The sequence below is a fragment of the Scatophagus argus genome, chromosome 13 (assembly GCF_020382885.2).
Source record: "Scatophagus argus isolate fScaArg1 chromosome 13, fScaArg1.pri, whole genome shotgun sequence".
Classification (NCBI taxonomy): Eukaryota; Metazoa; Chordata; class Actinopteri; family Scatophagidae; genus Scatophagus; species Scatophagus argus.
Window position 1 is genome coordinate 20,694,122 of NC_058505.1, and position 17,046 is coordinate 20,711,167.

General features: G+C 39.1%; 1 protein-coding gene and 1 long non-coding RNA gene across 4 annotated transcripts in view; one reads left to right on the forward strand and one right to left on the reverse strand.

Annotated features, from left to right (window-relative positions):
* The window catches only part of LOC124069064, a 28,198-nt gene extending 25,816 nt beyond the window's left edge, over positions 1–2,382 (forward strand). For 2 of the 3 annotated variants that reach the window (XR_006845011.1, XR_006845013.1), the window contains exon 6: positions 290–2,382. This is a non-coding gene — a long non-coding RNA (uncharacterized LOC124069064). The remainder of the gene's footprint in view (positions 1–289) is intronic. The other variant, XR_006845012.1, reaches the window with a different exon arrangement.
* On the reverse strand, positions 1,281–15,803 carry LOC124069034 (myosin-7). The gene is made up of 39 exons (XM_046407730.1): positions 15,699–15,803; positions 15,570–15,608; positions 15,166–15,378; positions 14,764–14,907; positions 14,485–14,641; positions 14,365–14,392; positions 13,758–13,863; positions 13,555–13,647; positions 13,418–13,481; positions 13,246–13,344; positions 13,041–13,144; positions 12,461–12,599; positions 12,234–12,352; positions 11,968–12,117; positions 11,666–11,836; positions 11,246–11,555; positions 10,959–11,032; positions 10,579–10,784; positions 10,353–10,476; positions 9,813–9,949; positions 9,448–9,703; positions 9,062–9,304; positions 8,791–8,967; positions 8,523–8,668; positions 8,278–8,368; positions 7,780–8,169; positions 7,562–7,688; positions 7,312–7,430; positions 7,025–7,221; positions 6,614–6,797; positions 6,126–6,291; positions 5,919–6,043; positions 5,531–5,839; positions 5,236–5,439; positions 4,800–5,096; positions 3,312–3,416; positions 3,104–3,199; positions 2,575–2,709; positions 1,281–1,411 (listed from the first exon to the last, which is right to left on the reverse strand). The coding sequence occupies exons 3-39, from the start codon at positions 15,364–15,366 to the stop codon at positions 1,391–1,393; spliced, it is 5,814 nt and encodes a 1,937-aa protein (XP_046263686.1). The 5' UTR covers positions 15,367–15,378; positions 15,570–15,608; positions 15,699–15,803; the 3' UTR covers positions 1,281–1,390.
* Positions 15,804–17,046: the final 1,243 nt, after the last annotated feature.

Sequence of the window (17,046 nt, forward strand, 5' to 3'; positions counted from 1 at the left end):
AATTAAAATGCTGGTGCCTCAAAATTTTACTTTGGTACTTAAGTAAATTGTGAGTAAAATAGATATCAGTCTCCTTGATTGCTAATAAAACATGCACTATATAGACAAAAGTATTGGGACATATTACCATTACAACAATGGGGACTTTGGTGACATTGCATTCTAAGTGTATAGACATTGGTCTGGACTTAGTCCCGTCCTTGCAGCTGTTGCAGCTTCCACTCTTCTGGTAAGGTTGTCTGCGTGATTTTGGAGTGATTCTGTGCGTTTTTTTTGTCCATTCATGCAGTGGAGCATTTGTGGGGTTGGGCACTGGTGCTGGACAGAGGATCCTGGCTCACAATCTCCATTCTGGTTTGTCCCAGGGGTATTCAATGGGGTTTAGTCAGTTGTGTTTGTCCCCACCGGTCACATCAGGCCATGTCTTTGTGGATCTTGATTTGTGTGAGTGAGTTGTGAGTTGTACTAAAGTGATTGGGCTGTTGCTGCGAAGGTTAAAGCATAGAACTGCCCAAAATGTCTTGGTATGGTGAAGTCTTAGTATGTCCCTTTAGTGGAAATAAGGGTCCTAGGCCAACACCCGAAAAACAGCCCTATACGATGCCTGAATACAGTAATGAAGAGGCCAATACTTTTGTCTATATAGGGTATCATAATGCTAGATTCAGTTTTAGAAGGTTTACAAAAAAATAAAGCTAAGATTTTTTATTCCCTGAACATATGATTGAAATCCCTACTTTAAATCTAGACATAACTGTCTCTGCAGAGGCAGAACTGGAAAAAAACATACAACATAGTGCAATAATAATACAAATACTACAGTCTGACAAACAAGTAATAACATTATTAGGATTCAGGGGTGCATTGACAGTAAAAACAAAAAAATAAAGAAAGAAAGAAAGAAAGAAAGAAAATATGTGTGTAAGATGGTTGCAAACACTCCTGCAACATTAAAAAATCTAAGACCAGTTCAGAATGTCAGCACAAGGTGGCAGAAGTGACATAAACATCAATAGCACTCCATTTGTGACCCTCTTCAGGAAGTGAACAAATGAGCTTTATGTCGCACACATACTGTTACTATGGCAACTTTTTGTCCTCAGACAAATGTGTGTCTGCATGTGTGCGTGTTTTCCGTTCCTTCTGTGTTTTCTAATGCTTTAACTTTAATCCATTTATCAACCGGGTGCTATTTTTCACTGATGATAAAGTACAAGCTGATGAGTTTAACATGACAAATCTCCTCTTTGCCTGAAATAAATGAGGATTCTACACATGTATTTGAATGCACTTTGCTTTATTTGTTTTGCTTTATAGTTACAGTACTTTGAAGACAAATGGGGCTACAGCACGAGAGATCCCAAAGGTCTTAGGTGGCCGTCTGTGAGTTTCACTCCTCATCTAGCCCTTTCTGTGTTGAAGAATAAGAGAGTAAATGAAGAGATATGGATTAGTGACAGAGGACCAACAAGACTCAACAAGTGGTACACAAAGTAGTACACCAAAACTTCTGAACTGTGGCAAATTATTCATTTGTTACAAATCACTAACTTGTCACATTCAAGATGTGACAAGTTATTTATGAATAATGTTTGTTTTACTCTCAGCATTCCTTTACTGTATGTGTATTATTGGCTTGAACACAAATCATTTGAAATGTTTCAGAATTCAGGTTGATTGCAGGTTGTAGGATTCTTCGAATCTAAACAACAGCTAAGATGTTTTAAAAATCATGTAAAAGCTAAAAATTAAGTCTCAAGCCATTTTTTAATACCATGAAAATTGTGATTCCAAGCTTGAGTTCAGTGGAAATCATTACATTTTTAATTCATTTTAAAACCTTTAAACCATTTAAGAAAAATGTGGGCTAACACAGTCAACATTAGCATGATCCACTTACTGCTTACAGGCTGACTGACAGTAGAGACTGTCCACACACTGTGACATACAGTACCCAAATTAAGTTCTCCTCTAAGATCATCAAAGAAAAGCAATTGTTTTTTGTCTTTGTTTGGAATAATATTTATTATTTATTCTGTACATTTTGCTGATTCAGTGGCAGCCTGGTTGCCTGGAGGTTAAGGTGTTAACCATTAGCAAGTCTGTCCATGGAGGGAACTTCTGTTGCATGTTGTTCCCCAACTATTTCACCCTACATTTTCTGTCATATTCTTATTGCCTTCTCACTAATAACAGCATGAAATCCCCCGCAAAATAAAAAATATATTAAATAAGAATTTACAACTTTTTGTAGCTGGCAATTGAATTGTCAGTGTGCCTTCTGTGTGACAAAAATTATATTACTACTAACATATTAACTTACAGTAATACAACTTACTAAATCCATAACAATAAAACACAATAAAATTCATCTTACAAACACTGGTTTGGTTTATTTCATCCACAGAAAATAATGAGTAGTTCTATAATTCCTATTTCTGTATTACATATAAAATACAGCTTTAAAAGGATAACACTGAAATGATATGAGGACGATGGTGATTTTTAAAAATAGTGTGCAGTATTGTGACAGTATATGAAGTGTTGACATCTAGACTAGCCTCAAGGGCTTACCTTTGACCCCACATCACGGCTCTTGGCACGCATCTTGTTGACCTGAGACTCGGCGATGTCAGCTCGCTCCTCAGCCTCATCCAGCTCGTGCTGCAGTTTACGGAACTTGCTCAGATGAGTATTGGCCTGCTCCTCCTGCGGGATTCAACAAGCCACAAAATGACACTATTACAAGTGACAATGAACCTGGGAGACTTCAGACCACATGGACTTCAGCTGAGAGGCTAAAGAGAGCTGTAACCACATCATGTTTGGGTTTTGAAAATTCTGCATTGGGTTGTAATTTACCAACTAGGTTAAACACAACTTTAAGTGGAGATGTTTCCCAGCTCATATTCAAAACTGCTAGTGTTTCAGTATTGTTTACTAGAACATGTGTATAAATTAAACATTCTATGAACTTTAATTATGCATTATGGAAACTTAAAAAGTACTTTAAAGTGCCAAATGACAATTTGGAAAAGGAAGTGAATTTGAATGAATGTTGAGCACACATCAAAATAAGAAGCTTTTTTTAGCCCACACTTACAGCCTCTTCAGCAGCTCTCTTGTAGGCTTTGACTTTTAGCTGCAGCTTGTCAACCAGATCCTGCAAACGCACAGTATTCTTGCGGTCTTCTTCAGTCTGAATAAATCAAAGCAAAATGAAAGAGACTCACAAATTTAACATGGAGAAAACACCTGTTACTGGTATGTCTTGTATAGATGATGCTTGTTGCTGTTGAAACACAAATTACCTGATACGTGAGCTCCTTAATGCGTCTCTCATATTTACGGATTCCCTTCACTGCTTCGCTACTCTTCTTCTGCTCCAACTCCACCTCATTCTCCAGCTCCCTCACCTGAAAACATCAGAAAATCATTGATTGGAAATTCACTGTTCCACAAGGAGTTCAAAGTTGCATAAATATTTTAATACATTTATTGAAATAACTGTAAGATGTTAAAGGTGGAAGTCCAGGAGAATTATCAGCCACCTGTACAATTCTCCTTTAGTTTTTACATCCGTCGTTAACAATGTTGGCATACTGTTTAAAATGTGTTAGAATGAAATAATTAGCAGAGAAACTGTGTTCATCAGTGGCAACTTTACAAAGTCAAAGTGTCCCCAAGACCTTCTAATAATATCCTTTATGCTGTGTTGCTCTGTATACCTGTTCAAATGCAATTTGCATTTTCAAAGTCAGACAGTCCAGTTACATTATAAAAACTGACCGATAAATAGACATACTTTTGAACAGTCTGAACTGCCTACTAATACCATCAAAATGAAAATTGATTCCTGGATCAGGCTGCACCCTACACTGGCCAGCCACGCTGTGAAGACTTGATGCCATTGACCACTATGTACTTTAGAACTGCAGTGATTAGTCTATTAATCAGAGAATCAACAGAAAGAAAATTAGTCAACAATTATTTTGTTAAATGATAATTTAAGTCTCTTTTAAAGCAAGGTGTTTTCAGCTTCTTAAATGTATGGATTTGCAGCTGTTGTCTTGTATTATAGTACAAGAAGAGTCTTGAATTTTGCACTGTTGCTTGGACCAAAGAAGCAATTTGAAGTTTGGTCTCTTGGAAATTGGGATGAAAATTTTTCACTTTTTGTGATATTTTATGGTCTAAACAACCAATTAATCATGAACACAATCTACAGATTAACTGTTAATAAAATGAATCGTTAGTTGCAGTCTTAATGTACTTAGTTAAATGTGGATTCTCAGTTCTGACAAGCAGAAAAATAAAATAAAGGCACAGACTGTGTGAAGAAAACAATTTAAGATTCAGTCTTTCTCAAATTCCTCTGAAGCAAACCCATCTCACTGAGTATGTGAGTATTTCAAGTACATTTTGTATATCGAGTGCATACACTATTTATGTGTACATGAGACTGTTAACAGATTGGAAAACACTGCTTTATACAATGTGCCTCAAAAAGTGCTTGTCATACCCAATCATGATACTATCACCTGTTAGCCATGAACCTGTTTACCTGTGGAATGTTCAAGACAGGTGTTTTTAAAGCAGTACACAGCTTTCTCAGTGTGTTGTTGTCCCTGTCCCAACTTGTTTGAAATGTGTCGCTGACTTCAAATTTAGAATAAACATATATTTACACAAATGTATTATATATTGTATATTGTGATAATGCAATTTTAAAAATACAAAACTAATGTTGGTCCCACCAGTGTACATATGATATCTGTATATTTTGCAAGTGCTCTTACCCTGGCCTCGAGCTTCTGCACCTGCTTCTTGCCTCCCTTCATGGCGATCTGTTCAGCTTCATCCAGACGGTGCTGAAGGTCTTTGATGGTTTGCTCCATGTTCTTCTTCATACGCTCCAGGTGAGCGCTGGTGTCCTGTTCTTTCTTCAGCTCCTCTGCCATCATGGCAGCATCAGTAATGGCCTTCTTGGCCTTTTCCTCTGCATTTCTGCACTCCTGCACTGCTTCCTCCACTTCAGTTTGAAGCTGGGATGCATCAATCTCCAGCTTCTTCTTGTGATTTATCAGGCTGGTGTTCTATATAGATTGTGAAATTGAGAAAATGTCGTCTGTTACTGTTAGTGTGCTTAGAAATAGTTTCTTTTCAAGTTCTTCATTATGTACAATAAAACCAGGATATCATCTGTGGAGGTCTCAATAAATATTTACGTCTTACCTGTGAGTGCAGTAACTGCACCCTCTCACTAACATCCAACAACTCTTGCTCAGCAAGTTTACGACCTCTCTCTGTTTGTTCCAGAGCAGACCGCAATTCCTCCAGTTCAGCCTGAAGCAGGTTGTTGCGTCTCTCAACAATGGCAATGTTCTCTTTAAGATCATCATTTGCCCGAACAGACTCATCCAGTTGAATTTGGCAATCCTTAATGGGATGACATTGACCACATAAATGTTTACAATCACTCTGAATTTGAAACACCTTAACAAAGTGAGCCTTTCCTTTTCTAGTTTACCTTCAAATGAGCATGAACAGATTTAAGTTGTTTCTGGGCCTCAGCTGCCTGCCTGTTGGCTTGGCTTAGCTGGATCTCCATCTCATTAAGGTCTCCCTCCATCTTCTTCTTCAAACGGAGGGCCTCATTCCTGCTGCGACACTCAGCTTCAAGAGAACTCTGCAGGGTGTCAACTGTCCTCTGCAGGTTCCTCTTGCTCTGCTCCATCTCCTCATCTTTCTCAGCTAGTTTGCGTTCAATATCAGCTTTTACTTGATTGAACTCAAGCTGGGCTCTTAGAATCTTACCCTCTTCATGCTCCAGTGAGGCCTGATGGACAGAAGAGGACAGAGTTATGCATAACAGCAGTTACTCAGAAAATGTTTATTTCATCAACCACAGCCTGTACCTCAGCTTCCTCAAGAGCAGACTGGATCTCAGTCTTCTCCTGTTCCAGTTGTTTCCGTATTTTTTCCAGTTCATGGATGCTCTTTCCACCCTCACCAAGTTGCTCAGTGAGGTCAGAAATCTCCTCTGTGGAATGCCAAGCAGTTTGATTAAGATGGCTTTGCAGTTTAATTTGTAAAGTTTGTCTGCAAAAACCCCAACTTCTTACCCTGTAAATTCTTATTCTCTCTCTTCATGGTCTCCAGATGATCCAGAGATTCCTCATAGGAGTTCTTCAGTTTGAACAGTTCAGTGCTCAGAGCCCTGGCCTCTTTCTGGGAGCTCTCCAGCTCACACTGAGACTCTTCGTACTTCTGCTTCCACTCAGACAGGACCTACAGTGGATAAAACAGCCAGCAATAACTGTACATGTGCCAAAGGAATAGAGAATGGAAAATAGGCATGGGAAGGTCTACTTGTAGAACAGCCCTCCAGGGTGCAGAACATATAAAGTTTACATTAACCTGAAACACATTTCCTCAGTAGTTGTTAAATTGGACAAATGGATAGTGTGTAAACGTGAAGCTGGGCACTACTAGAAGATTAAGCAAGATAACTAAGCAACAAAATGAATTCTTGATATTTATGTCCAAAGGTTCAGAGCACACATCGCCAATTGATACTTTTGGTCCTCACAAATACTCTACAGTACTTCACCTTGTCAAAGTTCCTTTGCTTCTTGTCCAGAGCAGCAGCAGCAGCATTAGACCTCTCCACATCCACCATGAGATCTTCAATCTCATTCTGCAGTCTGTGTTTGGTCTTCTCCAGCGAGGAACATTTAGCATTCACTGCTTCAACAGCCTCCTCAGCTTCCTGCAGACGCTGAGCCAGCTTTTTCCTTAAGAAAGCAATCAGACAAATAATTCAATGCTGCAGCAGTTGTGCTTGTATCAATTCTCATAAGTCTAACTAATATGACTGGCTGCTTGCTCATCTAACAGACAAACTTTTTGTTCGTCTTACATTTTAGTAGGAACATAACACAAACAAAAAGCTGACCTGCTAGACGAAGTATCTTTAAGAATTACTTATCACATCATTAATCTGAATCTCAAACTGTCTTACTTGGCCTCCTCCAGTTCCTCAGTTCTCTGGATGGCATCAGTTTCGTACTTAGTTCTCCACTGAGCCACCTCAGAGTTGGCCTTGGACATGCCACGCTGCAGTTCAGCCTTGGCCTCCTGCTCCTCCTCATACTGCTCTCTGAGCAGGTCACAGTCATGACGAGCAGACTGCACTGCATGGGCCAGTGCACTCTTTGCCTGTCAAAAAAAAAAAAAAAATTATATGAATACGTAACACTGTGTCATACCTCAGTTAGAAATTTATTGTGCACTGAAACTTAATTTCACCTTGGTCTCCTCTTCCAATTGTCGTTTCAAGTCTTCAATCTGTTGAGTGTAGGACATTTTTCCTCTTGTCAGTTGAGACACAAGAGAATCCTTCTCTTCCAACTGCCTTGAGAGTTCACCTAGTATTTTTGTAAAATGCAGAATTTTATTGTCTGTGTTCCAACAAATCATGTACCATGAAACATGTTTAGACAATGAAATTTCATATACAATAAAGAAAATATGTTTGTATTATTAAATAATAACATACCATTTTCCGTTTGAAGTTTTGCCTTTTGCATATTGAAATCATTGATGCAGCGTTGAGCCTCTTCAAACTTGGTCTTGTATTCATTCATCTGATCTTCTATAGTCCTACACGTTTTCTCAAGATTTGTCTAGATTTGAAATAAATAGATAAAAATATATCCATTATACCACCATTTCTGTGCAGTACCATCATCATTAGCAAGAAATAATTTAGCCAACCTTTGTCTTCACAATGTGTTCCATGTTGGAGACCACATCATCCAGCTCCAGTCTGAGCTCACTCTTCTCCTTCTCCAGTTTCTGCTTGACTCTCTGTAGGTTGTCAATCTGCTCTCCCAGGTCAGCAACACTGTCAGCTTGTTTCTTCCTGAGTGTGGCAGCAGTGGCCTCATGCTGCAGAGTGGCCTCTTCGAGGTCCCTGCGAAGTTTCAGGAACTCAGCCTCCCTCTTCTTGTTCATCTCAATCTGAGCAGCTGTTGCTCCACCAGCCTCCTCCAGCCTCTCACTGATCTCCTCCAGCTCTCTGGCTAAGTCAGATCTTTGCTTCTCCACCTTGGCTCGAGCAGCTCGCTCTGCTTCAAGCTCTTCCTCCAGCTCCTCAATGCGGGCCTTTAAAGGCAGAATTATTTCGTCTATTATTTAGTACACCTGCTAGTATACTAATGAGTGTTTCACCAGTTAGTTTTGAATTTTACAATACAAATAATCAGCCATTACCTGGAACTCTTTCAGTTTCTTTTGAAGCTGAATGGTTACGGCTAGCTCATCTTCTATTTTATTGTTGAGTTGATTGAGTTCAAAATCTTTCCTGCAGTAAAAAGAGTAGTTACAAATAGAACAACTGGTCTTCCATTCTGCTTGAATCTATATACCATTTGTGTTGCATATGAGAGAAACTGCAACTACAACAACAAAAACAACAATAACAATAATAACAATCATAATAATAATAATTTCTTTACTTTTTTAGATGCTCTTCAAGTTGTTGCTTGTCATTCTCCAAGTCCATTACGCTCTCATGGGTTAATTTTAAGTCTCCTTCCAGCTTCCTCTTAGCTCTTTCAAGATCCATCCGAACTTTCTTCTCTTGTTCCAGTGAACCTTCAAGCTGGGAAATATCATTACAGAAAGTCAAACTGTTTTCCTGTTTATGAAATGAGCATGTGATCTTACTAACATTTAACAACAACATTTAACCTACGAGAAGACAGCATGCAGTAGAATTCTTACATCATCCACTTGCTGCTCCAGCTTAGCCTTGGCTTTGGTCAGAGTGTTGACTTTGTCTTCTTCACTCTGAAGATCATCCAGTGTTTGCTGATGAGCTTCCTGTAAGGCTTTCTTTTCCTTGGTCAACTTGGCAATGATTTCATCAAGAGCAGCCATCTCCTCGACCAGGTTCTTCACCTGTGAAATGAGTTGTAAGAATTGAAAATTAACACGCTACTCATACATACACTTAATATTGAGAGAAACAGAAATAGAAGAGTCATTGTCGTACCTTGTTCTCAGTGGCATGCTTCTCTTTCTCCACTTTAGCCAGAGTTAACTCTAAGTCGTCGATGTCCTTTTTTAGCTCAGAACACTCATCCTCCAGCTTCCTCTTCTTAGCTGTAAGTTCAGCATTCATCTCCTCCTCATCCTCCAGTCTCTCAGTTAGCTCTTTGGCTTTTGCTTCCATCTGAATTTTGTGTTTGATAAGCCCCTCACATCTTTCTTCAGCATCTGCAAGATTATCTTGCTCCTACATTGAAATGGCCATTAATTTGACAACATGCAGTATGTCAAGTTGCAGTATACATTTTGAATGTGTAAATTCTTTGCTCATATTCATATGGTACATACTGCACGGTTACATGTTAACAAGAATGCTGTCATTAGACTTACAGCTTGGACTTGGAGCTGTAGGTCATTCTTCTCTTGAAGAAGAGAAACCATTTTCTCCTCTAGTTCCTTTCTACGAGCTTCAGATTTTGCGTAAGCCTCTTTCAGCTTCAGGAATTCTTCCTTCATATTCGCCATTTCCTTTTCAGCCTCCGCAGATCTCAACAGAGGTTTGATCTTGAAGTACAGCTTCATCCAGGGCCAATTCTTGACTCCCATGAAGGCACGGATGTTCCACTGGATCACCAATAATGCATCTCTGTCAAACATCAACCGACATTTTTACAACCACTCAAAACAATATGATTATCAAGGATCATTATCATTGGATTGGTTGTAGCTTATTTTAAATTTTTGATTCCTCTGACCTCCTTTCAACAATCTTCTGGAATTCCACTCTTGCCAGCAGACCTCTTGATCTAGCCTGGATTCCAGTGATAATGAGGGACAAACGGTCATCCCTCATCTCCTCCAGTTGCCCAAGAAGTCCAGCCTTGAAGAACACCTTTAGGAGTATGACAGAGACAAATGGATTGCAGTTGTTGCTACAGCGCTATTTAGACTGGTGTAGTCGAGGTCATGTCTCTGTATGGACCAGTCAAGTTCTTCCACACCAAACTCAAATCAAACCATGTCTTTATAAATCTTGCTTCATGCCCTGGGGCACAGTTATTCTGGACTAGACAAAGACTTTCCCCAAACTGTTGCCACAAAGTTGGAAGTATAACATTGTCCAAAATGTCTTGTTGTGCTGAAATATTAAGATTTCCGTTCACTGGAAGTAAGGGGCTTAGCCCAACCTCTGCAAAAACAGCCCAGTCCCTATACTTTTGTCTATATAGTGTGGATTTGAAACGTGTAACACATGTGCTTTGCAGTTGTCTCTTTATTTCTTCTCTATTATTTACCTTGGTGTGTCCAAACTTGTACTGGTTGTGGTCAATATCCAGCGAACCAAGAAGCTTCTCAGCTCCCTTCCTGCTATCAATGAACTGACCCTCAGGGATGGCGGCAGGATTCAGGATACGATATCTGGAAATGAAAAAAAAAATAGTGTACTGGAGAATGATATTTACATCTGCTTTAGTAAGTTGTCCTTATAAATTATGTGACCAAACATTTAACAGTTAATACCTCTGTTTGAAATCTCCATAGAGGATCCTGTTGGGGAAGCCCTTTCTGCAGATCCTAATACCTTCCAGCACACCGTTACAGCGTAGCTGGTGCATCACCAGAGGATTCTCCATGGCCCCAGGAGTCTTGGTCTCATTGGGGATGATGCAGCGTACAAAGTGAGGGTGAGTGGACCTCAAGTTGGTCATCAGCTTGTTCAGGTTCTCCTGTGTGTTCACCACAGAGGACAAAATTGATTGCCAACTACTATTAACATAATATAATAACATAATAAATAACATAATGCTTTGTGGTTGAATACTATGACAACACTGTCTTAAGTCAGAGAGCAAATCTCCATTATTTAATGTTTGGCAACCAGCAAATGATATTGATCTAACCCTGTGTAAGGCTGACACAGTTTGGAAGGATGAACCTTTCTTCTTGCTACCACCTTTGCCCTTTCCAGCAGAATCTTGAAATAAACAAAATATTTATCATTAGACTTTCAAAAGGAATTGTACAGGTGACATGCAGAAAAACAAATGAAAGGAAAAGTAAAGTAAAAAATAAAATTTAGAATTTATACTAAAAGTTTCATGCTACATTTCAAGCTTTGAACAAGTCTTCAGCATAAACCACTGGTAATACTAAGAACTAAGATGCTTGTCCCTTTTTAATTACAAACCTGAATCAGCTCCAGCATAATTTGCAAAGAGGAAAGCCAACAGCTTGAGATTAGACTTCTGGTACAGTGTAACAACAGTCTCATTCAGAGGATCCTTGTTCTTCACCAGCCAGTTGTTGATATTATAGTCGACAGTTCCAGCGTAGTGAATCAGGGCAAAATGGGCCTCTGGTTTCCCTTTGACAATCCTGGGCTTCTGAAAGTTGTTTGATTTCCCCAGATGGTTGTCATAGAGCTTAGCTTTAAAGGTGGCATCAGAGGCTTTGGGAAACATGCACTCCTCTTCAAGGATGGACATGATGCCCATGGGCTGGGTAGACAAAAATATGATTGGTTTGGAGAAAAAAAAAAATCACATTTCAATCATTTTCAGTTTTCTCTCAGTGTTTATGTATGGCTGAACATATTATAGTCTCTCACCTTTTCAATCAGGTCAATACAGGCCTGCAAGTCCATACCAAAGTCAATGAAAGTCCATTCAATGCCTTCTTTTTTGTACTCTTCCTGTTCCAGCACAAACATGTGGTGGTTGAAAAACTGTTGCAGTTTTTCATTGGTGAAGTTGATGCACAGCTGCTCAAAGGTGTTGAACTGTAATGTAAAGTGACAAAAGTAAAAGTTATTATCAACCTCATATCTTTCTTATTGACACTATACTGAGTTGAAGTCATGAATTTGCTTGGAAAATATTGATTATATAAACATATATATGAGAAGCTCACATCAAAGATCTCAAATCCAGCGATGTCCAATACACCTATGAAGTACTGACGTGGCTGCTTGGTGTCCAGTGACTGATTGATCCTCACCACCATCCACAGAAACATCTTCTCATACACTGACTTAGACAGTGCACCAATAGCATAGTACACCTAAAATATAACCCAAACTTTGAGCAATACAGCATTTAGTCACTGTTGTGCTTTCAGAGTTGCATCCTTCATTTATTTCACTTTAAATGACCCTTTGCTAAAAGTTTTATTCTTACCTGCTGGACATTCTGTCCCTTGGTGACCCACTCATTTCCTACTTTGACTCTGGGGTGACAGAGACCTTTGATGAGGTCAGCAGAGTTCAGGCCCATCAGGTATGCAACTTTGTCTGCATCTGAGAAAAAAAAAAACATGTAAAATCTCTCAGTAAGAGCAATCTCTCAATAAATGTATCACATCCTGATTTATATCATGTCCCAAGGATTCAAAGAACCTTTCTTACCTTCAGTGCCATCAGCTTCTGCCTGCTCCTCTCGCTGCTTCTGCTTAAACTTCATGTTGCCATGATGCATGATGGCACCAGTCAGCTTGTAAATGCCGTTCTTCTCCTCTTGAGTGAAGCCCAGAACATCAAAGGCATCCTAAATGAGCAGAGGGGTATTGTGTCATTGACATTTGGCTTTTTATCAGGCTAAGCTGTGGAGTGACTGGAAAGATCTATGGAATAAGATATGCCATATTACGTGTTCTCTGAGGTACCAGGATATCACATTAAACTAGAGCTCACATGTGACATCAGAGATCAAATTCAGTCCATTCAAATGATTTTTACCCTCATCTAGTGCCACACTAATACTGGGTTACAAGTGACATCAGGTTTTGTAATCCTGTACCAACACTGATAAGAAATAATGTGGCAAACCAGAACAAGACAATATTTTCAGAATTTTTCAGGAAACCCTGCAATGTCTAAATATGGCAATATCTATAAATAAGATTACTAGCACGTATTAACAACTTTTACTTGACTTTTCCATGTGAGTGATTACTGAAATAAAAGACATTATGGCACTCCTGCTCACATCAGTGGCCATCAGCTCTTCAGCATCATTGATAGAGGCCACCGTTGTCTCTCCTTGGGAGATGTAGGCGTAGTCATAGGGGTTGTTGGTGATGAGCAACATCTCTGAAAGTCAAAACATAAATGCTGGATTGTGTACGCTTGGAATATAGCAATTTCACAACTATGAGTTGTTAGTGGTCCAAAGATGAGCTGTTTTTCTTTACCAAGCAGCTCAGGTTTCTTCTGAGACAGAATCTGATAGAAGATGTGGTAGTCTCTCTCAGCCTTCAGCTGAAAGGTGACACGGGATTTTTCCAGCAGATCTGCAAAGAAATTTCCTTTATATAGGACCATTGTGAACTCCCATTGTGAAAATATAGAGAAGTGATTGCTTACATGTCTCAATATCAGCTGAGGCTAGCTTTCCACTGGCTGCAAAGTGAATTCGGATGAATTTGCCCTGAAAGGTATGAAAAAGAAACATTAACATATAATAGACAATATGGGTTATTTTGGTACAGACAGTAACTTACAAATCTGGAGGAGTTGTCATTTCTGATGGTCTTGGCATTACCAAAGGCCTCTAAAGCTGGGTTAGCCTGAATGATCTGATCCTCCAGGGTACCCTAAAAATATACAGGAGTGCAACATTCATTCAAAGAGGTAAACACAAGAGAAAATAAACAAAATGCTAATAAAGATCCTGTTTTTTGTGTGTTAATTTTGGCATTATAACCTTTTTCTCAGAGCCTCCCTCTTTCTTCCCGCCTCCAGCTGCAATACTGGCAAAGTACTGGATGACTCTCTTGGTGTTGACAGTTTTCCCAGCACCAGATTCTCCACTGAAGACACAAATTGGATTATGTTTGATAAATTAACACAAGGCCAACTTGCAGTACATCATACACACCTAGTATGGTTTTAAATTCATCAACAAAAATAGTTTTTAATTTAATCTACAAATACAAGTTGCATAGCTACCTTAGTGGCTGCTATTTCTATCACAATCACTATAATAACCTTTCTTTTTTAACATTCATTGTTCTGCATGGGGCCTACTGCAGCTAACAGAGCAGTAGTAAATTATTGTAATAATGACAGCATCAATGACTTGTTCGTAACTGAATCACAATACATTACACATAACTGTTGTTAGAACTGTGTTATTTAGTTTCATTCCACTTAAAATAATGACTTACATTATATATTTGATTAACTGGAGCATATCAACAAAAACTCACAAAACAAACAGTATTTCATGGAAAGCTTCTGAGTGCTGCTTAAAATTCTCACATGATATAATTTCCAGTATAACAAGGAGTATGAAAGAAAAAATAACTTACGTGATGAGAATTGATTGATTTTCTCTGTCTATAAAAGAGAAAAAAGTTAGTATTCTAGGATTCCTTAGTGAATTTCTGCTTCACTTTCCTATGAACATTTGATAACTGAATTTAAGTTACCAGTTAGCATGTACTGGTAGGCATTGTCAGAGATGGAGAAGATGTGAGGAGGAGCTTCACTCCTCTTCTTTCCTCTGTAAGCAACAACCACTTCTTGGTTGTAGACTGGCAGCCACTTGTAGGGGTTGACAGTCACACAGAACAGCCCAGAGTAGGTCTATGAGAATGAGAAAGAATAAGTAAACTGTTAGCAGATTACATTATATTATGTAGTATGTAGCTGTATAGTCAAGGGTTACAAATTTGGCCTCATAAGGTTTTCCAAAACTTTCAACTCACATAAATCATCCATGCTGCGTAACGCTCTTTGAGGTTAAACAGCACAGCAGGCTCATGGAGGAAGGTGAACATCGCCATGTCTTCAATTTTATCAAACTTTGGCGGGTTTTGAGGGTGTACATCACACTCCTTCACCGTGACAGTCTGTAAACGGAGATAGTTACCATCAATACATTGTTATTAATGCCACAGTCTCAGCTTCTTTCAAAGATTACAAGTGCTTTTTGTGTGAATAAACTGCTGGAGAGGATCATTGTGACTCTATGCATTGGATGCTTCTGTATGATTTTGTATGTATGCCTGAATGACAAATGAACCACGTAGAATCATGTCTGGTATTAGCACTGTCTTGGTTCAGAAACCAGTTGCATCCAGGTCTGTAGTGCATGTCGGCTCACTGACCTTCCCTTTCTCAGTCTGAGCAGTGACTTTGTCCCCTTCACGACTGATGATGGAAGCCTTGACGTACTCCTCTTCAGTGTCAGGAACAAAGCACTCCTTCTTCATGTCAAAGGGACGGGTCTGAGCCTCGAGACGCTCTCTGTCTGACTTCCTCAGGAACGGGGCTGCTGCCCCAAATTCTTTCATGGCAGCATCACCCATTTTTCACTTTGACTACAGAAAAAAGACCACTGAAATCAGTTGAAGTTATATTCAACTAAAACCAACTGCAGAATAACAGACCACATATACAAATTTAATTTAGCTTTGTTTGTTATTTTTTTGTTAACTTATATTGGTGATATATATTTTCATTCTCCAAGTCATTAAAAATGTTGTGATTTTCATTTTACAGATGCTCTTACCTTACCGATCCCTTCTGATGAGACTGAGGGGTAGTGGTCCTAGGAAAAGAAAGAATGGAAGCTGAGTCTGCAGTCCACACAGGTAGTGCTTTAGTATTCAAGTGTCCAACCAATGTCTCTGCCTCTTACCTTGAGATAGAATGGTGACCTATTGGGGGTTCCACCTCGAGTCCTCTTTATAAACAAAGCCTCTCAGCCAAATATGGAGGAGGCCTTTCAGGGTTTGAGAATGTTATTGTGTCTGAGTAGGGTTGGGGGTATATGAAGGGAGGGGGTTAATGAGTGGCAGAGAGCAATAAAGAAATCAGCGGGTCAGAGTCTTATCAGTGATGGGGTCTCCTGACGAGGCCATATTAGGAGCTTCATGCAGTGTAGTGATTAATCATAGGTATCCTCAAGCAGCCAGGGGACCACAACTCAACTTTAAATAGACACAGAGAGGAATTCCTTTCTCATCATCCCTTACAGTAAGTGTACTTCTGTTACAGAAATAGTGGACAGTATGCTGTAGTGATACCCTGTGATGCTTCACAATGTCAAAATATTTCTTTTTTTATGTGGTAGTCAGTTAAATATGATTTAAAAAAAATATATCTAATAGAAAATGACATTGTGGGAAAAAGGCGGTTAGTTATCGAAGGGCAATTACCAATATTGCCAAAAAAAACATACTTTATATAATTATGTATAATTCCACCATTTCATTACCCACTGGATTGCACATTACTGTTTACAGTGATGTTCAAACAAATCCTACAAAAGACAAAGTTAAAAAATAATGATTAAGTAAAAAAAAGTAAGCAAAAACTTAAAATGCATATGCATTACGTTAAATGTTTGTTTTGCATAATTGCAAAAACAATTAGAAATAATCACATTATATTCTCTAACTTTCTAATTCAACACAATTTTGCCTTTGCAAAAGATGCAACTATTAATTGAGTTGGAGATTGTGAAAGCACTGAGTAGGTATTGTCAGGATATCTTGGAACAGCAACAAAAAACACAACCAAAAAAATCAAAAGGACAGCTCACATACTTTGCGTGATTTACAACACTACAGAGGATGGTGTGAATGTAAACTGCTGGTATTGTTGTATAAACACAAAGGAAGACACAGAAGATATTTGGGGCGACATTTTAGAGAAGCATGTCATGTATGGGTCTCAATTACCCAGAGGGCTTAAGTGGAGTCGCAGGGAGGCATTGGTAACATATTGTGTTTAGTTATCATAGAATGGCCTTTGCGGTAACATAAACAGCCGTCAGATTCTGAGTGGGTTGGTCTAAAAAAAGAACATTAGTCTGTGCGATTAACCAGGCGACAAGTGCAAGGCACACAGACAGAGATCTGCCACAGGTGACAGGCCTGAGATTTACAGAAAGGCAGCAATGACGACACACAATAGAGGGTTATGCCAGAATGACATGCACCAGTGTGATGCCAAGGTCACTGCAGAAGCCCTCTCCCATTATC